Genomic DNA, 17,500 nt, shown 5'->3' with positions numbered 1-17,500 from the left:
AAAAGAACGGCTACGAATGTGTCGGATTTTAGCATTTTATGATGTGTTGCTCTTGCATCTGAGATTTTCACACATACACACCTTATATACATATAAGTATATATGTACATATTTGTATGTGTGTATGCATGTATGCATGTATATAAATATACATGTACCGTTTACACATACATTTATACAAACGTACATACACAGATACATATATACATACATATATACACATATTATATATACGTACATGTATAAATCTGTATATAATGTATATATATATATATATATATATATATATATATATATATATATAATATATAGAGAGAGAGAGAGAGAGAGAGAGAGAGAGAGAGAGGCTTATGCGTGTGTGCGTGATGCTATTACATTTCAGGAATGTGGAATTAATTATAAGATTATTAATGTCTATTTTACTGCCTATAGGGACCTGCACAGTACGACTTCAATTATGCTGTGCAAGATAACTTTGGAAACGACTTCGGTCACCAAGAAAGCCGAAATGGATACGACACTCAGGGTACGTATTACGTCCAGCTCCCCGACGGCCGTCTGCAGAGGGTAACCTACACTGTGAACGGCGACTCCGGCTTCATAGCTGATGTTGCCTACCAGGGAGAGGCTCAGTATCCTGCCCATCAACCATCCCAATCCTATCAACCTGCTCCCACCCCTGCATACGGTTAATTTCATCACAAAATATTTTTTGAGTCTTTGGAAATGTTATTTGTAAATAAAAAATAATGCTGATAAAGCTGTGTTTTCATTACATTCAAAACATTCTTTTTTTCTGTGTATTTAATAAATCCAAGAGAGAATTTTATTAAGTATTAAGCATCATAAGTGTATATGCAGGATCTCACTGACTTGATGCTCATAAACCGGATAAGCACATCTATCTTTTTCTATATATATATATTTCGGCTGTTAAATAACGTCATTGGATCAACAAACTTTTCAGTTTTCTTTCACTATTTATTATTGCATTATTTCAATACCTTCTTTTATAGATCAAGAGGATCGATTTATTGAGAACATTGTGAATTATTAACATAATTATCATAGTATTTAGATGTCAATCACTTTATTTGTTATCACCGGAATCGCTGTTATAATCGTTGTCATCATAATCTTGACAATAATAATGAAAAAAAGTCTACTAAGACAATGAAACTAATGATAAAGATAATAGTAACATATGGAAAAATACACATTATTATGGTAAAAATATTAATAACAGTAATGTTAATGATGATAATTAATAATAATTATTAATTTTATTTGGATGATGATGGCAATCATAAAAATAATATAAATACTAGTAATAATGAAAATGCTAACAATAGCACAACTAACAGTAGGTGTCATAATAATACTGATGATAATTACAGTAATGGTATTAATAATGACTGATTTTGATAATATGATTTTATCTTTTCTAGCAACGATAATGTTAAGGATAATAATGACTGATAATGATAACAACAGTGATGGCAATAATAAAAAGAACAAAAACAAGAACAACAATAAAGATGAGGGTGATAATGATAACTTACTTTTTTAACATAATGATAATAATACTTACATTTGTTGTTATCATCATCATCATCATTGTTATTATTGTTATTATCAAAATCATCATTACCATTATCATTATAGTAATTATAGTTATTATTTTAATATAATTATCATCATCAATATTATTTTCATTATTAATACTATTTATATTATTATTTCATTATTATTGTTACTAGTAGTATTGATTTTAATATTAATTTTATTATCATTATCAACATTCTTCTTATTATTATTTATTATTATTTCTATTGACATTACTATTATCATTGTTATTGTTGTTGTTATTATTATTATTACTATTATTATTATTAGCAGTAGTAGTAGTATTTTTATTTTTTTCTTGTTATTATTATTATAATAATAATTATTATCATTATTATATTATTATTATTATTTTTTTTATTATTATTATTATTATTATTATTATTATTATGATGATGATGATGATGACAAAAATGATGATGACAGAAGCAATTGCTATATTATAATATTGATAAAAATGATGAAAATATTGTAAATATAATATTAACTAAGAGGGTTATAATGGCTAACATTAATGTTTACTGTTATACATTTATATCTATAGTGTAATACAACGCCAGAAATCATTAATACCATTTTTACTATCAACTATTAAAGGATCATGATGAAGATATAGTTATATATATGGCCACTAAAATAACAGTACTGATAAAGTAAAATATAATGATGATTAAGAGTGCTGTTTAATATATATATATATATATATATATATATATATATATATATATATATATATATATATATATATATATGTGTGTGTGTGTGTGTGTGTGTGTGTGTGTGTGTGTGTGTGCATTTAATACTGATAATGACCATAATGACAATGGTGATAATAGTAATAATAATAATAGTAATGTTTATGATAATACTCATAATAATAACAATAAAAGTGAAAACGATAGTAATAATAACAATAACAACAGGAACGACGACGACGACAACAACAACAACAACAACAACAACAACAACAACAACAACAACAACAACAACAACAACAACAACAACAACAACAACAACAACAAAATAACAATAACAACAATAATAATAATTATAATAATTTAAAACAATGATAACAATTATAACAATAACGACAACTTTTATTACAGTAACGAAAACAACAGTATGATAAAAAATAATACAATGAAAAGAATAATAATATCGATATAAATAAAGTGCAGGTATTACATCAATATGTGATAACATTAAGATAGTAACAATGAAACATTGTGATAATAACGATTATTATAATAGCAGCAGTAGTTGTTGCGATATTAATCGTTATCATTGTTATTACCTTAATGTTATCTTATTACTAACATCATTATTGCCATCATCATCATCACCATCAGCATCTTCATTTTCATTTTCATTTCATCATCCTAATTATACTTACTATTATTAAAGTTTCATTTTTTTGGCATTGCTGTTGCAGTTATCACCATTGCTATTCATTCTTATTACAGTCATCACTGTCATTATTGATGTTGTTGTTATTGTTTGTGGTTTAACCACTAGTTGTATCACACATGTCGATATAGGCAGATAAAAATAGCAATGGCAATAATAATAATAAAAAAAAAAGCTTCAGCAACGTTGAGATTAATGTTAAGAGAAATATAAACAAAAGCCGCAAAAAAGAAACAGCAGCAGAGATAACACCACCAAGATAAAAATAAGAAGGAAAATATAAGGAATAAGTTGAAAGAAGGTAAATGATATCTCGATAATAACAATGATCCTTACAACCTGGCACCGATGACTTTACAAAGCAGAAAGCACGCGAGCGGCAGGTAGTATAAAAAGGTTCACGCAGGCTTTGAAGAGCATCATTCCTTCTTGGTTCTTAGTTCAGTCACCATGACTCTCAAGGTGAGGTCTCTACATGCCTCCTGTCTCTTAGGTTAAAGCGAGCGGCAGATAATATAAATTGTCTGTAGAAGTACTAGATAATTCATTATTATTCTTATTATATTTCATGTCTAATGTTAATGGCTTGGGACGTCCGCAGATCGCCGTTTTGCTCGCTCTGTCGGTGACAATCCTCGCCGAATCAATTCCAAGATACAGTCCTCCTGCTCCTTCCTACAACGCTCCTGCTCCCGCTCCTACGGTGTGGCTCAGTGATGTGAACTCTATATGTAGAAAAAAAAGAACGGCAATGAATGTGTCGGACTTTAGCATTTTATGATGTGTTGCTCTTGCATCTGAGATTTTCACACACACCTTAAATACATGTATATATATATATATATATATATATATATATATATATATATATATATATGCATGTATGCATGTATATAAATATATATGTACTGTTTATGCATACATTTATACAAACGTACATACACAGATACATATATACATATATGTATCTGTATAAATCTGTATATAATGTGAATACATTATAAATATATATATTTATATATATATATAGAGAGAGAGGCATATGCGTGTGTGCATGAAGCTATTACATTTCAGGAATGTGGAATTAATTATAAGATTATTAATGTCTATTTTACCGCCTATAGGGACCTGCACAGTACGACTTCAATTATGCTGTGCAAGATAACTTTGGAAACGACTTCGGTCACCAAGAAAGCCGAAATGGATACGACACTCAGGGTACGTATTACGTCCAACTCCCCGACGGCCGTCTGCAGAGGGTAACCTATACTGTGAACGGCGACTCCGGCTTCATAGCTGATGTTGCCTACCAGGGAGAGGCCCAGTATCCTGCCCATCAGCCATCCCAATCCTACCAACCTGCTCCCACCCCTGCATACGGTTAATTTCATCACGAAATATTTTTTGAGTCTTTGGAAATGTTATTTGTAAATAAAAAAGAATGCTATTTAAGCTGTGTTTTCATTACATTCAAAACATTCTTAATAATTTATCAAAATACACTGAGCACTGGAGGTTGTTCAATTTACACCAGTAAGATTCATCACTATTTTTTTCTTGTCTTTTTTTTCTGTGTATTTAATAAATCCAAGAGAGAATTTTATAGTATTAAGCATCATAAGTGTATATGCAGTATCTCACTGACTTGATGCTCATAAACCGGATAAGCACATCCATCTTTTTTATATATTTCGGCTGTTATATAACATCATTGGATCAACAAACTTATATAAATTGTCTGTAGAAGTACTAGATAATATTGCATTTATGTTCGTTCTTATTATATTTCATGTCTAATCGATAATGGCTTGGGACGTCTGCAGATCGCCATTTTGCTCGCCCTGTCTGTGACCATCCTCGCCGAGTCAATCCCAGGATACAGTCCTGTTCCCGCTCCTACGGTGTGGCTCAATGTTGTGAATGAACTCTATATGTAGAAAAGAAAGAAAGAAAAAGAAAAAGAAAATGGCTATGAATGTGCTGAATTTTAGCAGTTTATAATGCGTTGCTCTTGCATCTGAGATTTTCTCTATAAAGTTACATGAATGTGAGCTCTGTACACACACACCATATATATATATATATATATATATATATATATATATATATATATATATATATATATATATATATATATATATATATATATATAATATATATATATAGTATACATATATGTATATATGTATGTATGTATGCAAGTATATAAATATATATGTACTGTATATACATACATTTATACAAAAATACATACACAAATATATATATATGCATATATATATACACTTATATATAATATATATATCATATATATACACTTATATAATTGTATATATACATATACATATATATCGATATATATATATATATATATATATATATATATATATATATATATATATAAATGCATATGCACATGCTTTTGTGCGAGTGTATGAAACTATCACATTTCAGGAATGTGGAATTAATTATAAGATTATCAATGTCTATTTTACTGCCTATAGGGACCTGCTCAGTACAACGTCCAGCTCCCCGACGGCCGTCTGCAGAGGGTAACCTACAATGTGAACGGCGATTCCGGCTTCTTAGCTGATGTGTCCTACCAGGGAAAGGCCCAGTATCCTGCCCATCAGCCATCCCAATTCTACCAATCTGCTCCCACCCCTGCATACGGTTGATTTCATCACGAAATATTTTTTGAGTCTTTGGAATATTATTTGTAAATAAAAAGAATACTGATAAAGCTGTGTTTGTATTACATTCACAACATTCTTAGTTCACCAAAATACATTGAGCACTGTAGGTTGTTCAATTTACACCAGTAAGATTCATCACTATTTTTTTTCTTTTTCTTTTTTCTCTGCGTATTTAATAAATCCAAGAGAGAATTTTCTAAAGCATTAAGTATTATAAGTGTATATGCGGGATCTCACTCACTTGATGCTCGTAAGCCGGATAAGCACATCCATCTTTGTTTTAATATATTTCGGCTGTTATATAGCACCCTTGGATCAACAAACTTTTCAGTTTTATATTACTGTTTAATCATTGCATTATTTCCATGATTTTCGCAACCTGATTTTTTTTTCCAGGAGGGTCGATTTATTAAGAACATTATAGAGTATTAACACGATTATCATAGTACTTAGATATTAATCACTTTATTTGTCATTCTTTCATTGTTCATTGTTATCACCAGAATCGCCGTTATAAACGTTGTCTCATTTATCTTGATAATAATAATAATAATAATAATAATAAACGACTACTAAGACAATGAAAGTAATGATAAAGATGATGATAGTAACAAATGGAATAATACAATTTATTATGGTAAACATATTGATAACAGTAATGTTACTGATGATAATTAATGATGATTAATAATTTTATTTTGATGATGATGGTAATCATAAAAATAATATAAATACTAGTAATAATGAAAATGCTAACAATAGCACAGCTAGCAGTAGATGTCATAATAATACTGATGATAATTACAGTAATGATATTAATAATGACTGATTTTGATAATATAATTTTATCTTTCCTAGTAACGATAATGTTAAAGATAATAATGACTGATAATGATAACAACAGTGAAGGCAATAATAAAAAGAAGAAAAACAAGAACAACAATAATGATGAGGGTGATGATGATGATAATGATAACTTATTTTTTTTTATATAATGATAATGATACTTACAATTGTTGTTATCATCATCATCATCATCATTGTTATTATTGTTATCAAAGTCATTATTATCATCATCATTATAATTATGATTATTATTTTAATATTATCATAATTATCATCATCAATATTATTTCATTATTACTATTTCTGTTATTATCATGATTTTTATTATTATTGTTACTAGTATTGATTTTAATATTAATTTTATTATCATTATCAACATTTTTCTTATTATTATTAATATTACTATGAACATTAATATTATCATTGTCATTGTTGTTATTATTATTACTATTAATATGATTATTATTAGCAGTAGTAGTAGTATTTTTTCTTGTTATAATAATAATAATAATAATAATAATAATTATTATTATATTTTATTATTATTATTATTATTATTATTATTTTTATTATTATTATTATTATTATTATTACTATTATTTTTATTATTATAATATTTTTATTATTTTATTATGATGATTATTATTATTATCATTATCATCCTGTTAATGATGGTGAAGACAATGATGATAATGACAGAAGCAATTACTATATAATGATATTGATGAAAATTATGAAAATATAATATTTACTACGGGGGATATAATGGCTAATGTTTACTGTTATACATTTAAATCTATAGTGTAATACAACGCCAGAAATCATTAATACCATTTTTACTATCAACTATTAAAGGATCATGATGATGAAGATATAGTTATATATATGGCCACTCAGTACTGATAAAGTAAAATAAAATGATGATTAATTTTGCTGTTAATATATATATATACATATATATATATATATATATATATATATATATATATATATATATATATATTTATTACTGATAATGACCATAAATAATAATGACAATAATGATAATTTTAATAATAATAATAATAGTAATATCTATGATAATACTCATAATAATAACAATAAAAGTGATAAAAGGATAGTAATACTAACAACAACAGCAACAACAAAAACAACAACAATAACAATAATAACAGTAACAGTAATTATAATCATCCAAAATAATGATAACAATTGTAACAATAACGACAACTTTTATTACAGTTACGAAAACAACAGTATGCTAAAGATAATACAATGAAAATAATAATCTTGATATTAAATACAATTTAGGTACTACAACAATGTGATAACATTAACGATAGTAACAATGAAACATTGTGATAATAACGTTTATTATAATAGCAGCAGTAGTTGTTGCGATATTAATCGTTATCATTGTTATTATCTTAATGTTATCTTATTACTAATTTTAATTTTCATTTCATCATCCTAATTACAATAATTATTATTAAAGTTTCATTTTTTTGCAATGCTATTGCAGTTATCACCATTGCTATTCATTCTTATTACAGTCATCACTGTCATTATTGATGCTGTTATTATTGTTTGTGGTTTAACCACTAGTTTTATCAAACATGTCGATATAGGCTGATAAAAATAGCAATGGCAATAATAAAAAAAATAAAGTAGCTTCAGCAACGTTGAGATTAATGTTAAGAGAAATATAAACAAAAGCCGCAAAAAGAAACAGTAGCAGAGATAACGCTACCAAGATAAAAATAAGAAGGAAAATATAAGGAATACGTTGAAAAAAGGTAAATGATATCTCGATAATAACAATGATCCGTACAAACTGGCACCGATGACTTTACAAAGCACGCGAGCGGCAGGTAGTATAAAAAGGTTCATGCAGGCTTTGAAGATCATCATTCCTTCTTGGTTCTCAGTTCAGTTACCATGACTCTCAAGGTGAGGTCTCTACATGCCTACTGTCTCGTAGGTTAGAGCGAGCGGCAGGTAATATAAATTGTTTGTAGAAGTACTAGATAATTTATGTTTTTCGTTATTATATTTCACGTCCAATGTTAATGGCTTGGGACGTCCGCAGATCGCCGTTTTGCTCGCCCTGTCGGCGACAATCCTTGCCGAATCAATTCCAAGATACAGTCCTCCTGCTCCTTCCTACAACGCTCCTGCTCCCGCTCCTACGGTGTGGCTCAGTGATGTAAACTCTATATGTAGAAAAATATGAACGGCAATGAATGTGTCGGATTTTAGCATTTTATGATGTGTTGCTCTTGCAACACACACATTATATACATGCATATATATGTATATATATGCATGTATATAAATAGATATGTACTGTCTATGCATACATTTATACAAACGTACATACACAGATACATATATACATACATATATACACATATATATATATATATGTATAAATCTCTATATAAAGTGTATGTATTATAAATATATATGTTTATATATAGAGAGGCATATGCGTGCGTGCATGAAGCTATTACTTTTCAGGAATGTGGAATTAATTATAAGATTATCAATATCTATTTTACTGCCTATAGGGACCTGCACAGTACGACTTCAATTATGCTGTGCAAAATAACTTTGGAAACGACTTCGGTCACCAAGAAAGCCGAAATGGATACGACACTCAGGGTACGTATTACGTCCAGCTCCCCGACGGCCGTCTGCAGAGGATAACCTACACTGTGAACGGCGACTCCGGCTTCATAGCTGATGTTGCCTACCAAGGAGAGGCCCAGTATCCTGCCCATCAGCCATCCCAATCCTACCAACCTGCTCCCACCCCTGCATATGGTTGATTTCATCACGAAATATTTTTTGAGTTTTTGGAAATGTTATTTGTAAATAAAAAAAGAATGCTGATAAGCTGTGTTTTCATTACATTCAAAACATTCTTAATAATTTACCAAAATACATTGAGCACTGAAGGCTGTTCAATTTACACCAGTAAGAATCATCACTATTTTTTTTCTCTGCGTATTTAATAAATTCAAGAGAGAATTTTCTAAAGCATTAAGTATTATAAGTGTATATGCAGGATCTCACTCACCTGATGCTCGTAAGCTTTGTTTTAATATATTTCGGGTGTTATATAGCATCATTGGATCAACAAACGCTTCAGTTTTATATCACTATTTAATCATTGTATTATTTTATTTTTTGCAACCTGTTTTTTTTTTTTTTTTTTTTTTTTTTTTTTTTAAGATGAGGAGGGTCGATTTATTAAGAACATTATAAAGCATTAACACAATGATCATAGTACTTAGATGTTAATAACTTTATTTGTCATTCTTTCATTGTTCATTGTTATCACCAGAATCGCCGTTATAAACGTTGTCATCATTTATCTTGATAATAATAATAATAATAAAACGACTACTAAGACAATGAAAGTAATCATAAAAATAATATAAATACTAGTAATAATGAAAATGCCAACAATAGCACAGCTAGCAGTAGATGTCATAATAATACTGATGATAATTGCAGTAATGATATTAATAATGACTGATTTTGATAATATAATTTTATCTTTCCTAGTAACGATAATGTTAAAGATAATAATGACTGATAATGATAACAACAGTGAAGGCAATAATAAAAAGAACAAAAACAAGAACAACAATAATGATGAGGGTGATGATGATGATAATGATAACTTATTTTTTTATATAATGATAATGATACTTACAATTGTTGTTATCATCATCATCATCATCATTGTTATTATTGTTATCAAAATCATTATTATCATCATCATTATAATTATGATTATTATTTTAATATTATCATAATTATCATCATCAATATTATTTCATTATTACTATTTCTGTTATTATCATGATTTTTATTATTATTGTTACTAGTATTGATTTTAATATTAATTTTATTATCATTATCAACAATTTTCTTATTATTATTAATATTACTATGAACATTAATATTATCATTGTCATTGTTGTTATTATTATTACTATTAATATGATTATTATTAGCAGTAGTAGTAGTATTTTTTCTTGTTATAATAATAATAATAATAATAATAATAATAATAATAATAATAATAATAATAATAATTATTATTATTATTGTTATTATTATATTATCATTATTATTATTATTATTATTATTATATTATATTATTTATATTTTTATTATTATTATATATTATATTTATTATATTATATTTTAATTATTATGATGATTATTACATTATTATTGATTATGACTGGAAGCAATTATAATAAACATTATATATAATGATGAAAATATTGAAAATATAATATTTACTACGAGGGATTATAATGGCTACATTAGTTTACTGTTATACATTTAAATCATAGTGTAATACAACGCCAGAAATCATTAATACCATTTTTACTTCAACTATTAAAGGACCATGATGATGAAGATATTAGATATATATATGGCCACTCAGTACTGATAAAGTAAAAATATATATGATAATTTGCTGTTAAATATATTATATATATATATTATATATATATATATATATATATATATATATTATATATATATGTAATGTATATGTATATGAATATATATATTTATTTATTACTGATAATGACCATAAATAATAATGACAATAATGATAATTTAATAATAATAATAATAAATAAAAATAACATTATGATAATACTCATAATAAAACAATAAAAGTGATAAAAGATAGTTATAATAAAAACAAACAACAAACAACAAAAAATAACAACAAAAAATAATAACAATAAAAAAAATAATAATAAAACATAACAATAACAAAAATATAATCATCCAAAATAATGATAACAATTGTAACAATAACGACAACTTTATTACAGTAACGAAAACAACAGTATGCAAATAATAAATAAACAATAACATATATCGAATACATATATCAGGTACTACAACAATGTGATAACATTAACGATAGTAACAATGAAACATTGTGATAATAACGATTATTATAATAGCAACAGTATTGTTGCGATATAATCGTTATCATTGTTATTATCTTAATGTATATAACTATTATTGCACATATTTGCATACATCTTTTCATTTCATCATCCTAATTATAATAATTATTATTAAAGTTTCATTTTTTTGCATTGCTATTGCAGTAATCACCATTGCTATTAATTCTTATTACAGTCATCACTGTCATTATTGATGCTGTTATTATTGTTTGTGGTTTAACCACTAGTTGTATCAAACATGTCGATATAGGCTGATAAAAATAGCAATGGCAATAATAAAAAAATAAAGTAGCTTCAGCAACGTTGAGATTAATGTTAAGAGAAATATAAACAAAAGCCGCAAAAAGAAACAGTAGCAGAGATAACGCTACCAAGATAAAAATAAGAAGGAAAATATAAGGAATACGTTGAAAAAAGGTAAATGATATCTCGATAATAACAATGATCCGTACAAACTGGCACCGATGACTTACAAAGCACGCGAGCGGCAGGTAGTATAAAAAGGTTCATGCAGGCTTTGAAGATCATCATTCCTTCTTGGTTCTCAGTTCAGTCACCATGCCTCTCAAGGTGAGGTCTCTACATGCCTACTGTCTCGTAGGTTAGAGCGAGCGGCAGGTAATATAAATTGTCTGTAGAAGTACTAGATAATTTATGTTTTTCGTTATTATATTTTACGTCCAATGTTAATGGCTTGGGACGTCCGCAGATCGCCGTTTTGCTTGCCCTGTCGGTGACAATCCTTGCCGAATCAATTCCAAGATACAGTCCTCCTGCTCCTTCCTACAACGCTCCTGCTCCCGCTCCTACGGTGTGGCTCAGTGATGTAAACTCTATATGTAGAAAAAAATGAACGTCAATGAATGTGTCGGATTTTAGCATTTTATGATGTGTTGCTCTTGCAACACACACCTTAAATACATGCATATATATATGTATATATATGCATGTATATAAATAGATATGTACTGTCTATGCATACATTTATACAAACGTACATACACAGATACATATATACATACATATATACACATATATATACATATATGTATAAAACTCTATATAATGTGTATGTATTATAAATATATATGTTTATATATAGAGAGGCATATGCGTGTGTGCATGAAGGTATTACATTTCAGGAATGTGGAATTAATTATAAGATTATCAATACCTATTTTACTGCCTATAGGGACCTGCACAGTACGACTTCAATTATGCTGTGCAAAATAACTTTGGAAACGACTTCGGTCACCAAGAAAGCCGAAATGGATACGACACTCAGGGTACGTATTACGTCCAGCTCCCCGACGGCCGTCTGCAGAGGATAACCTACACTGTGAACGGCGACTCCGGCTTCATAGCTGATGTTGCCTACCAAGGAGAGGCCCAGTATCCTGCCCATCAGCCATCCCAATCCTACCAACCTGCTCCCACCCCTGCATATGGTTGATTTCATCACGAAATATTTTTGAGTGTTTGGAAATGTTATTTCTAAATAAAAGAATGCTGATAAAGCTGTGTTTGCATTATATTCAAAACATTCTTAATAATTCACCAAAATACATTGAGCACTGAAGGTTGTTCAATTTACACCAGTAAGAATCATCGCTATTTTTTTTTTCTCTGCCTATTTAATAAATTCAAGAGAGAATTTTCTAAAGCATTAAGTATTATAAGTGTATATGCAGGATCTCACTCACCTGATGCTCGTACGCTGGATAAGCACATCCATCTTTGTTTTAATATATTTCGGGTGTTATATAGCATCATTGGATCAACAAACGCTTCAGTTTTATATCATTATTTAATCATTGTATTATTTTAATTTTTGCAACCTGTTTTTTTTTTTTTTTTTTTTTTTTTTTTTTTAAAGATGAGGAGGGTCGATTTATTAAGAACATTATAAAGCATTAACACAATTATCATAGTACTTAGATGTTAATAACTTTATTTGTCATTCTTTCATTGTTTATTGTTATCACCAGAATCGCCGTTATAAACATTGTCATCATTTATCTTGATAATAATAATAATAAAAAAAACGACTACTAAGACAATGAAAGTAATGATAAAGATGATGATAGTAACAAATGGAATAATACAATTTATTATGGTAAACATATTGATAACAGTAATGTTACTGATGATAATTAATAATGATTATTAATTTTATTTTGATGATGATGGCAATCATAAAAAATAATAATGAAAATGCTAACAATAGCACAACTAACAGTAGATGTCATAATAATACTGATGATAACTGCAGCAATGATATTAATAATGACTGATTTTGATAATATAATTTTATCTTTCCTAGTAACGATAATGTTAAAGATAATAATGACTGATAATGATAACAACAGTGAGGGCAATAATAAAAAGAACAAAAACAAGAACAACAATAATGATGAGGGTGATAATGATGATAATGATAACTTATTTTTTTTATATAATGATAATGATACTTACAATTGTTGTCATCATCATCATCATCATTGCTATTATTGTTATCAAAATCATTATTATCATCATCATTATAATTATAATTATTATTTCAATATTATCATAATTATCATCATCAATATTCATTATTATTACTATTTCTGTCATTATCATGATTTTTATTATTTTTGTTACTAGTAGTATTGATTTTAATATTAATTTTATTATCATTATCAACATTCTTATTATTATTATAATTATTACTAGTGACATTAATATTATCATTGTCATTGTTGTTGTTATTATTATTATTATTATTATGATTATTAATAGAGGTAGTAGTAGTATTTTTTTCTTGTTATAATAATAATAATAATAATAATAATAATAATAATAATAATAATAATAATAATAATAATAATAATAATTATTATTATTATTATTATTATTATTATCATTATATTTTTATTATTTTATTATTATAATCATTATTATTATTATCATTATCATCCTGTTAATGATGATGAAGACAATGATGATGATGACAGAAGCAATTACCATATAATAACATTGATATAAATGATGAAAATATTGTAAATACAATATTAACTACGAGGGTTATAATGGCTAACATTAATGTTTACTGTTATACATTTAAATCCATAGTGTAATACAACGCCAGAAATCATTAATACCATTTTTACTGTCAACTATTAAAGGATCATGATGATGAAGATTTAGATATATATATGGCCACTCAGTACTGATAAAGTAAAATATAATGATGATTAATTGTGCTGTTAATATATATATATATATATATATATATATATATATATATATATATGTATATGTATATATATATATATTTATTTATTACTGATAATGACCATAAATAATAATGACAATAATGATAATTTCAATAATAATAATAATAATAATAATAATAATAGTAACATCTATGATAATACTCATAATAACAACAATAAAAGTGATAAAATGATAGTTATAATAATAACAGCAGAAACAACAATAACAACAACAATAATAATAATAATAAAAATAATAATAATAATAAAACAATAACAATAACAACAATAATAATAATTATAATCATCCAAAATAATGATAACAATTGTAACAATAACGACAACTTTTATTACAGTAACGAAAACAACAGTATGCAAAAGATAATACAATGAAAATAATAATCTTGATATTAAATATAGTGCAGGTACTACAACAATATGTGATAACATTAACGATAGTAACAATGAAACATTGTGATTATAACGATTATTATAATAGCAGCAGTAATTGTTGCGATATTAATCGTTATCATTGTTATTATCTTAATGTTATCTTATTACTAACATCATTATTGCCATCATCATCATCGCCATCAGCATCTTCATTTTCATTTTCATTTCATCATCATAATTTTAATAATTATTATTAAAGTTTCATTTTGTGACTTGCTATTGCAGTTATCACCATTGCTATTCATTCTTATTACAGTCATCACTGTCATTATTGATGTTGTTGTTTTTGTTTGTGGTTTAACCACTAGTTGTATCAAACATGACAATATAGGCTGATAAAAATAGCAATGGCAATAATAATAAAAAAAATAAAGTAGCTTCAGCAACGTTGAGATTAATGTTAAGAGAAATATAAACAAAAGCCGCAAAAAGAAACAGCAGCAGAGATAACACCACCAAAGATAAAAATAAGAAGGAAAATATAAGGAATAAGTTGAAAGAAGGTAAATGATATCTCGATAATAACAATGATCCGTACATGGCACCGATGACTTTACAAAGCACAAAGCACGCGAGCGGCAGGTAGTATAAAAAGGTTCACGCAGGCTTTGAAGAGCATCATTCCTTCTTGGTTCTCAGTTCAGTCACCATGACTCTCAAGGTGAGGTCTCTACATGCCTACTGTCTCGTAGGTTAAAGCGAGCGGCAGATGATATGAATTGTCTGTAGAAGTTCTAGATAATTTATGTTTTTCGTTCTTATTATATTTCATGTCTAATGTTAATGGCTTGGGACGTCTACAGATCGCTGTTTTGCTCGCCCTGTCGGTGACAATCCTCGCCGAATCAGTTCCAAGATACAGTCCTCCTGCTCCTTCCTACAACGCACCTGCTCCCGCTCCTACGGTGTGGCTCAGTGATGTGAACTCTATATGTAGAAAAAGAAAAAGAAAAAGAAAAAAAAAGAACGGTTATGAATGTGTCGGATTTTAGCATTTTATGATGTGTTGCTCTTTCATCTGAGATTTTCACACACACACCTTATATACATATAAGTATATATGTACATATATGTATGTGTGTATGCATGTATGTATGTATATAAATATATATGTACCGTTTACACATACATTTATACAAACGTACATACACAGATACATATATACACATATTATATATACGTATATGTATAAATCTGTATATAATATGTATACATAAAATATAAATAGAGAGCTATTACATTTCAAGAATGTGGAATTAATTATAAGATTATCAATGTCTATTTTACTGTCTATAGGGACCTGCACAGTACGACCTCAATTATGCTGTGCAAGATAACTTTGGAAACGACTTCGGTCACCAAGAAAGCCGAAATGGATACGATACTCAGGGTACGTATTACGTCCAGCTCCCCGACGGCCGCCTGCAGAGGGTAACCTACACTGTGAACGGCGACTCCGGCTTCATAGCTGATGTTGCCTACCAAGGAGAGGCCCAGTATCCTGCCCATCAGCCATCCCAATCCTACCAACCTGCTCCCACCCCTGCATATGGTTGATTTCATCACGAAATATTTTTTGAGTCTTTGGAAATGTTATTTGTAAATAAAAAGAATGCTGATAAAGTTGTGTTTGCATTACATTCAGAACGTTCTTAATAATTTACCAAAATGTATTTGAGCACTGGAGGCTGTTCAAGTTACAGCAGTAAGATTTCCTCGCCCTTTTTTTCTGTGTATTTAAAATATCCAAAAGAGAATTTTCTAAAATGTTAAGTACATAAGTGTATATGCAGGTTATCACTCACTTGATGCTCGTAAACCCTATAAGCACATCCTCTTTGTTTTGATATAATTCGGCTGATATATAACATCATGGGATGAATAAACTTTTCAGCTTTATTTCACAATTTTATTATTGCATTATTTTTATTTTGTGCAATATGAATTTGACATATTTTTATAGATCAGGAGGATCGATTATCTAAGAACATTATTAATTATCGAAACACTTAATACAGATTTCTTTATACGTTAATCACTTTATTTGTCTTTCTTTAATTGTTCATTGTTATCAACAGAATAGCCGTTATAATCGTTGTTATCATAATCTTGATAATAATAAAAAAAAAACGACTACTAAGACATTGAAACAAATAATAAAGATGATGATAGCAACATATGGAATAATATAAATTGTTAT

At 27.7% G+C, this 17,500-nt stretch overlaps 5 protein-coding genes across 6 annotated transcripts in view; all 5 read left to right on the top strand.

Annotated features, from left to right (window-relative positions):
- LOC119596311 (pro-resilin-like) overlaps nt 1–772 on the top strand; it is a 1,110-nt gene extending 338 nt beyond the window's left edge. Inside the window, exon 3 of the mRNA XM_037945495.1 lies at nt 433–772. Within this exon, the coding sequence (XP_037801423.1) occupies nt 433–693 (261 nt within the window). The 3' untranslated portion in view covers nt 694–772. The remainder of the gene's footprint in view (nt 1–432) is intronic.
- Nucleotides 773–3,471: 2,699 nt separating this feature from the next.
- LOC119596320 (pro-resilin-like) lies at nt 3,472–4,485 on the top strand. The gene is made up of 3 exons (XM_037945508.1): nt 3,472–3,495; nt 3,635–3,736; nt 4,158–4,485. The coding sequence occupies exons 1-3, from the start codon at nt 3,484–3,486 to the stop codon at nt 4,416–4,418; spliced, it is 375 nt and encodes a 124-aa protein (XP_037801436.1). The 5' UTR covers nt 3,472–3,483; the 3' UTR covers nt 4,419–4,485.
- A 4,011-nt stretch (nt 4,486–8,496) lies between these two features.
- LOC119596324 (cuticle protein 19.8-like) lies at nt 8,497–9,471 on the top strand. Its single transcript, XM_037945522.1, has 3 exons — nt 8,497–8,525; nt 8,665–8,766; nt 9,146–9,471. Exons 1-3 carry the CDS (start codon nt 8,514–8,516, stop codon nt 9,404–9,406), a joined length of 375 nt encoding a protein of 124 aa, XP_037801450.1. The 5' UTR covers nt 8,497–8,513; the 3' UTR covers nt 9,407–9,471.
- A 2,657-nt stretch (nt 9,472–12,128) lies between these two features.
- Nucleotides 12,129–13,143, top strand: LOC119596328 (pro-resilin-like). The gene is made up of 3 exons (XM_037945535.1): nt 12,129–12,160; nt 12,300–12,401; nt 12,783–13,143. Exons 1-3 carry the CDS (start codon nt 12,149–12,151, stop codon nt 13,041–13,043), a joined length of 375 nt encoding a protein of 124 aa, XP_037801463.1. The 5' UTR covers nt 12,129–12,148; the 3' UTR covers nt 13,044–13,143.
- A 2,702-nt stretch (nt 13,144–15,845) lies between these two features.
- On the top strand, nt 15,846–16,883 carry LOC119596290 (pro-resilin-like). Of its 2 annotated transcripts, XM_037945469.1 has the most exons (3): nt 15,846–15,961; nt 16,104–16,205; nt 16,597–16,883. In XM_037945469.1, exons 1-3 carry the CDS (start codon nt 15,950–15,952, stop codon nt 16,855–16,857), a joined length of 375 nt encoding a protein of 124 aa, XP_037801397.1. In that variant the 5' UTR covers nt 15,846–15,949; the 3' UTR covers nt 16,858–16,883. The 2 variants fall into 2 exon arrangements, with proteins under 2 accessions (XP_037801397.1, XP_037801389.1); XM_037945461.1 differs by lacking the exon at nt 15,846–15,961 and having other exon boundaries at nt 15,975–16,205.
- Nucleotides 16,884–17,500: the final 617 nt, after the last annotated feature.

The sequence above is a fragment of the Penaeus monodon genome, chromosome 3, assembly GCF_015228065.2.
Source record: "Penaeus monodon isolate SGIC_2016 chromosome 3, NSTDA_Pmon_1, whole genome shotgun sequence".
Classification (NCBI taxonomy): Eukaryota; Metazoa; Arthropoda; class Malacostraca; order Decapoda; family Penaeidae; genus Penaeus; species Penaeus monodon.
Note: the sequence above shows the minus strand (reverse complement) of the source record. Positions and strands in the feature narration are given on the sequence as shown.

Coding starts and splice junctions, on each gene's coding strand:
- LOC119596290 (XM_037945461.1), top strand. CDS start 16,071: ATGTCTAATGTTAATGGCTTGGGACGTCTACAGATCGCTGTTTTGCTC. Junction 16,206..16,596: donor CACCTGCTCCCGCTCCTACG/GTGTGGCTCAGT, acceptor TACTGTCTATAG/GGACCTGCACAGTACGACCT.
- LOC119596324 (XM_037945522.1), top strand. Junction 8,767..9,145: donor CTCCTGCTCCCGCTCCTACG/GTGTGGCTCAGT, acceptor TACTGCCTATAG/GGACCTGCACAGTACGACTT.
- LOC119596320 (XM_037945508.1), top strand. Junction 3,737..4,157: donor CTCCTGCTCCCGCTCCTACG/GTGTGGCTCAGT, acceptor TACCGCCTATAG/GGACCTGCACAGTACGACTT.
- LOC119596328 (XM_037945535.1), top strand. Junction 12,402..12,782: donor CTCCTGCTCCCGCTCCTACG/GTGTGGCTCAGT, acceptor TACTGCCTATAG/GGACCTGCACAGTACGACTT.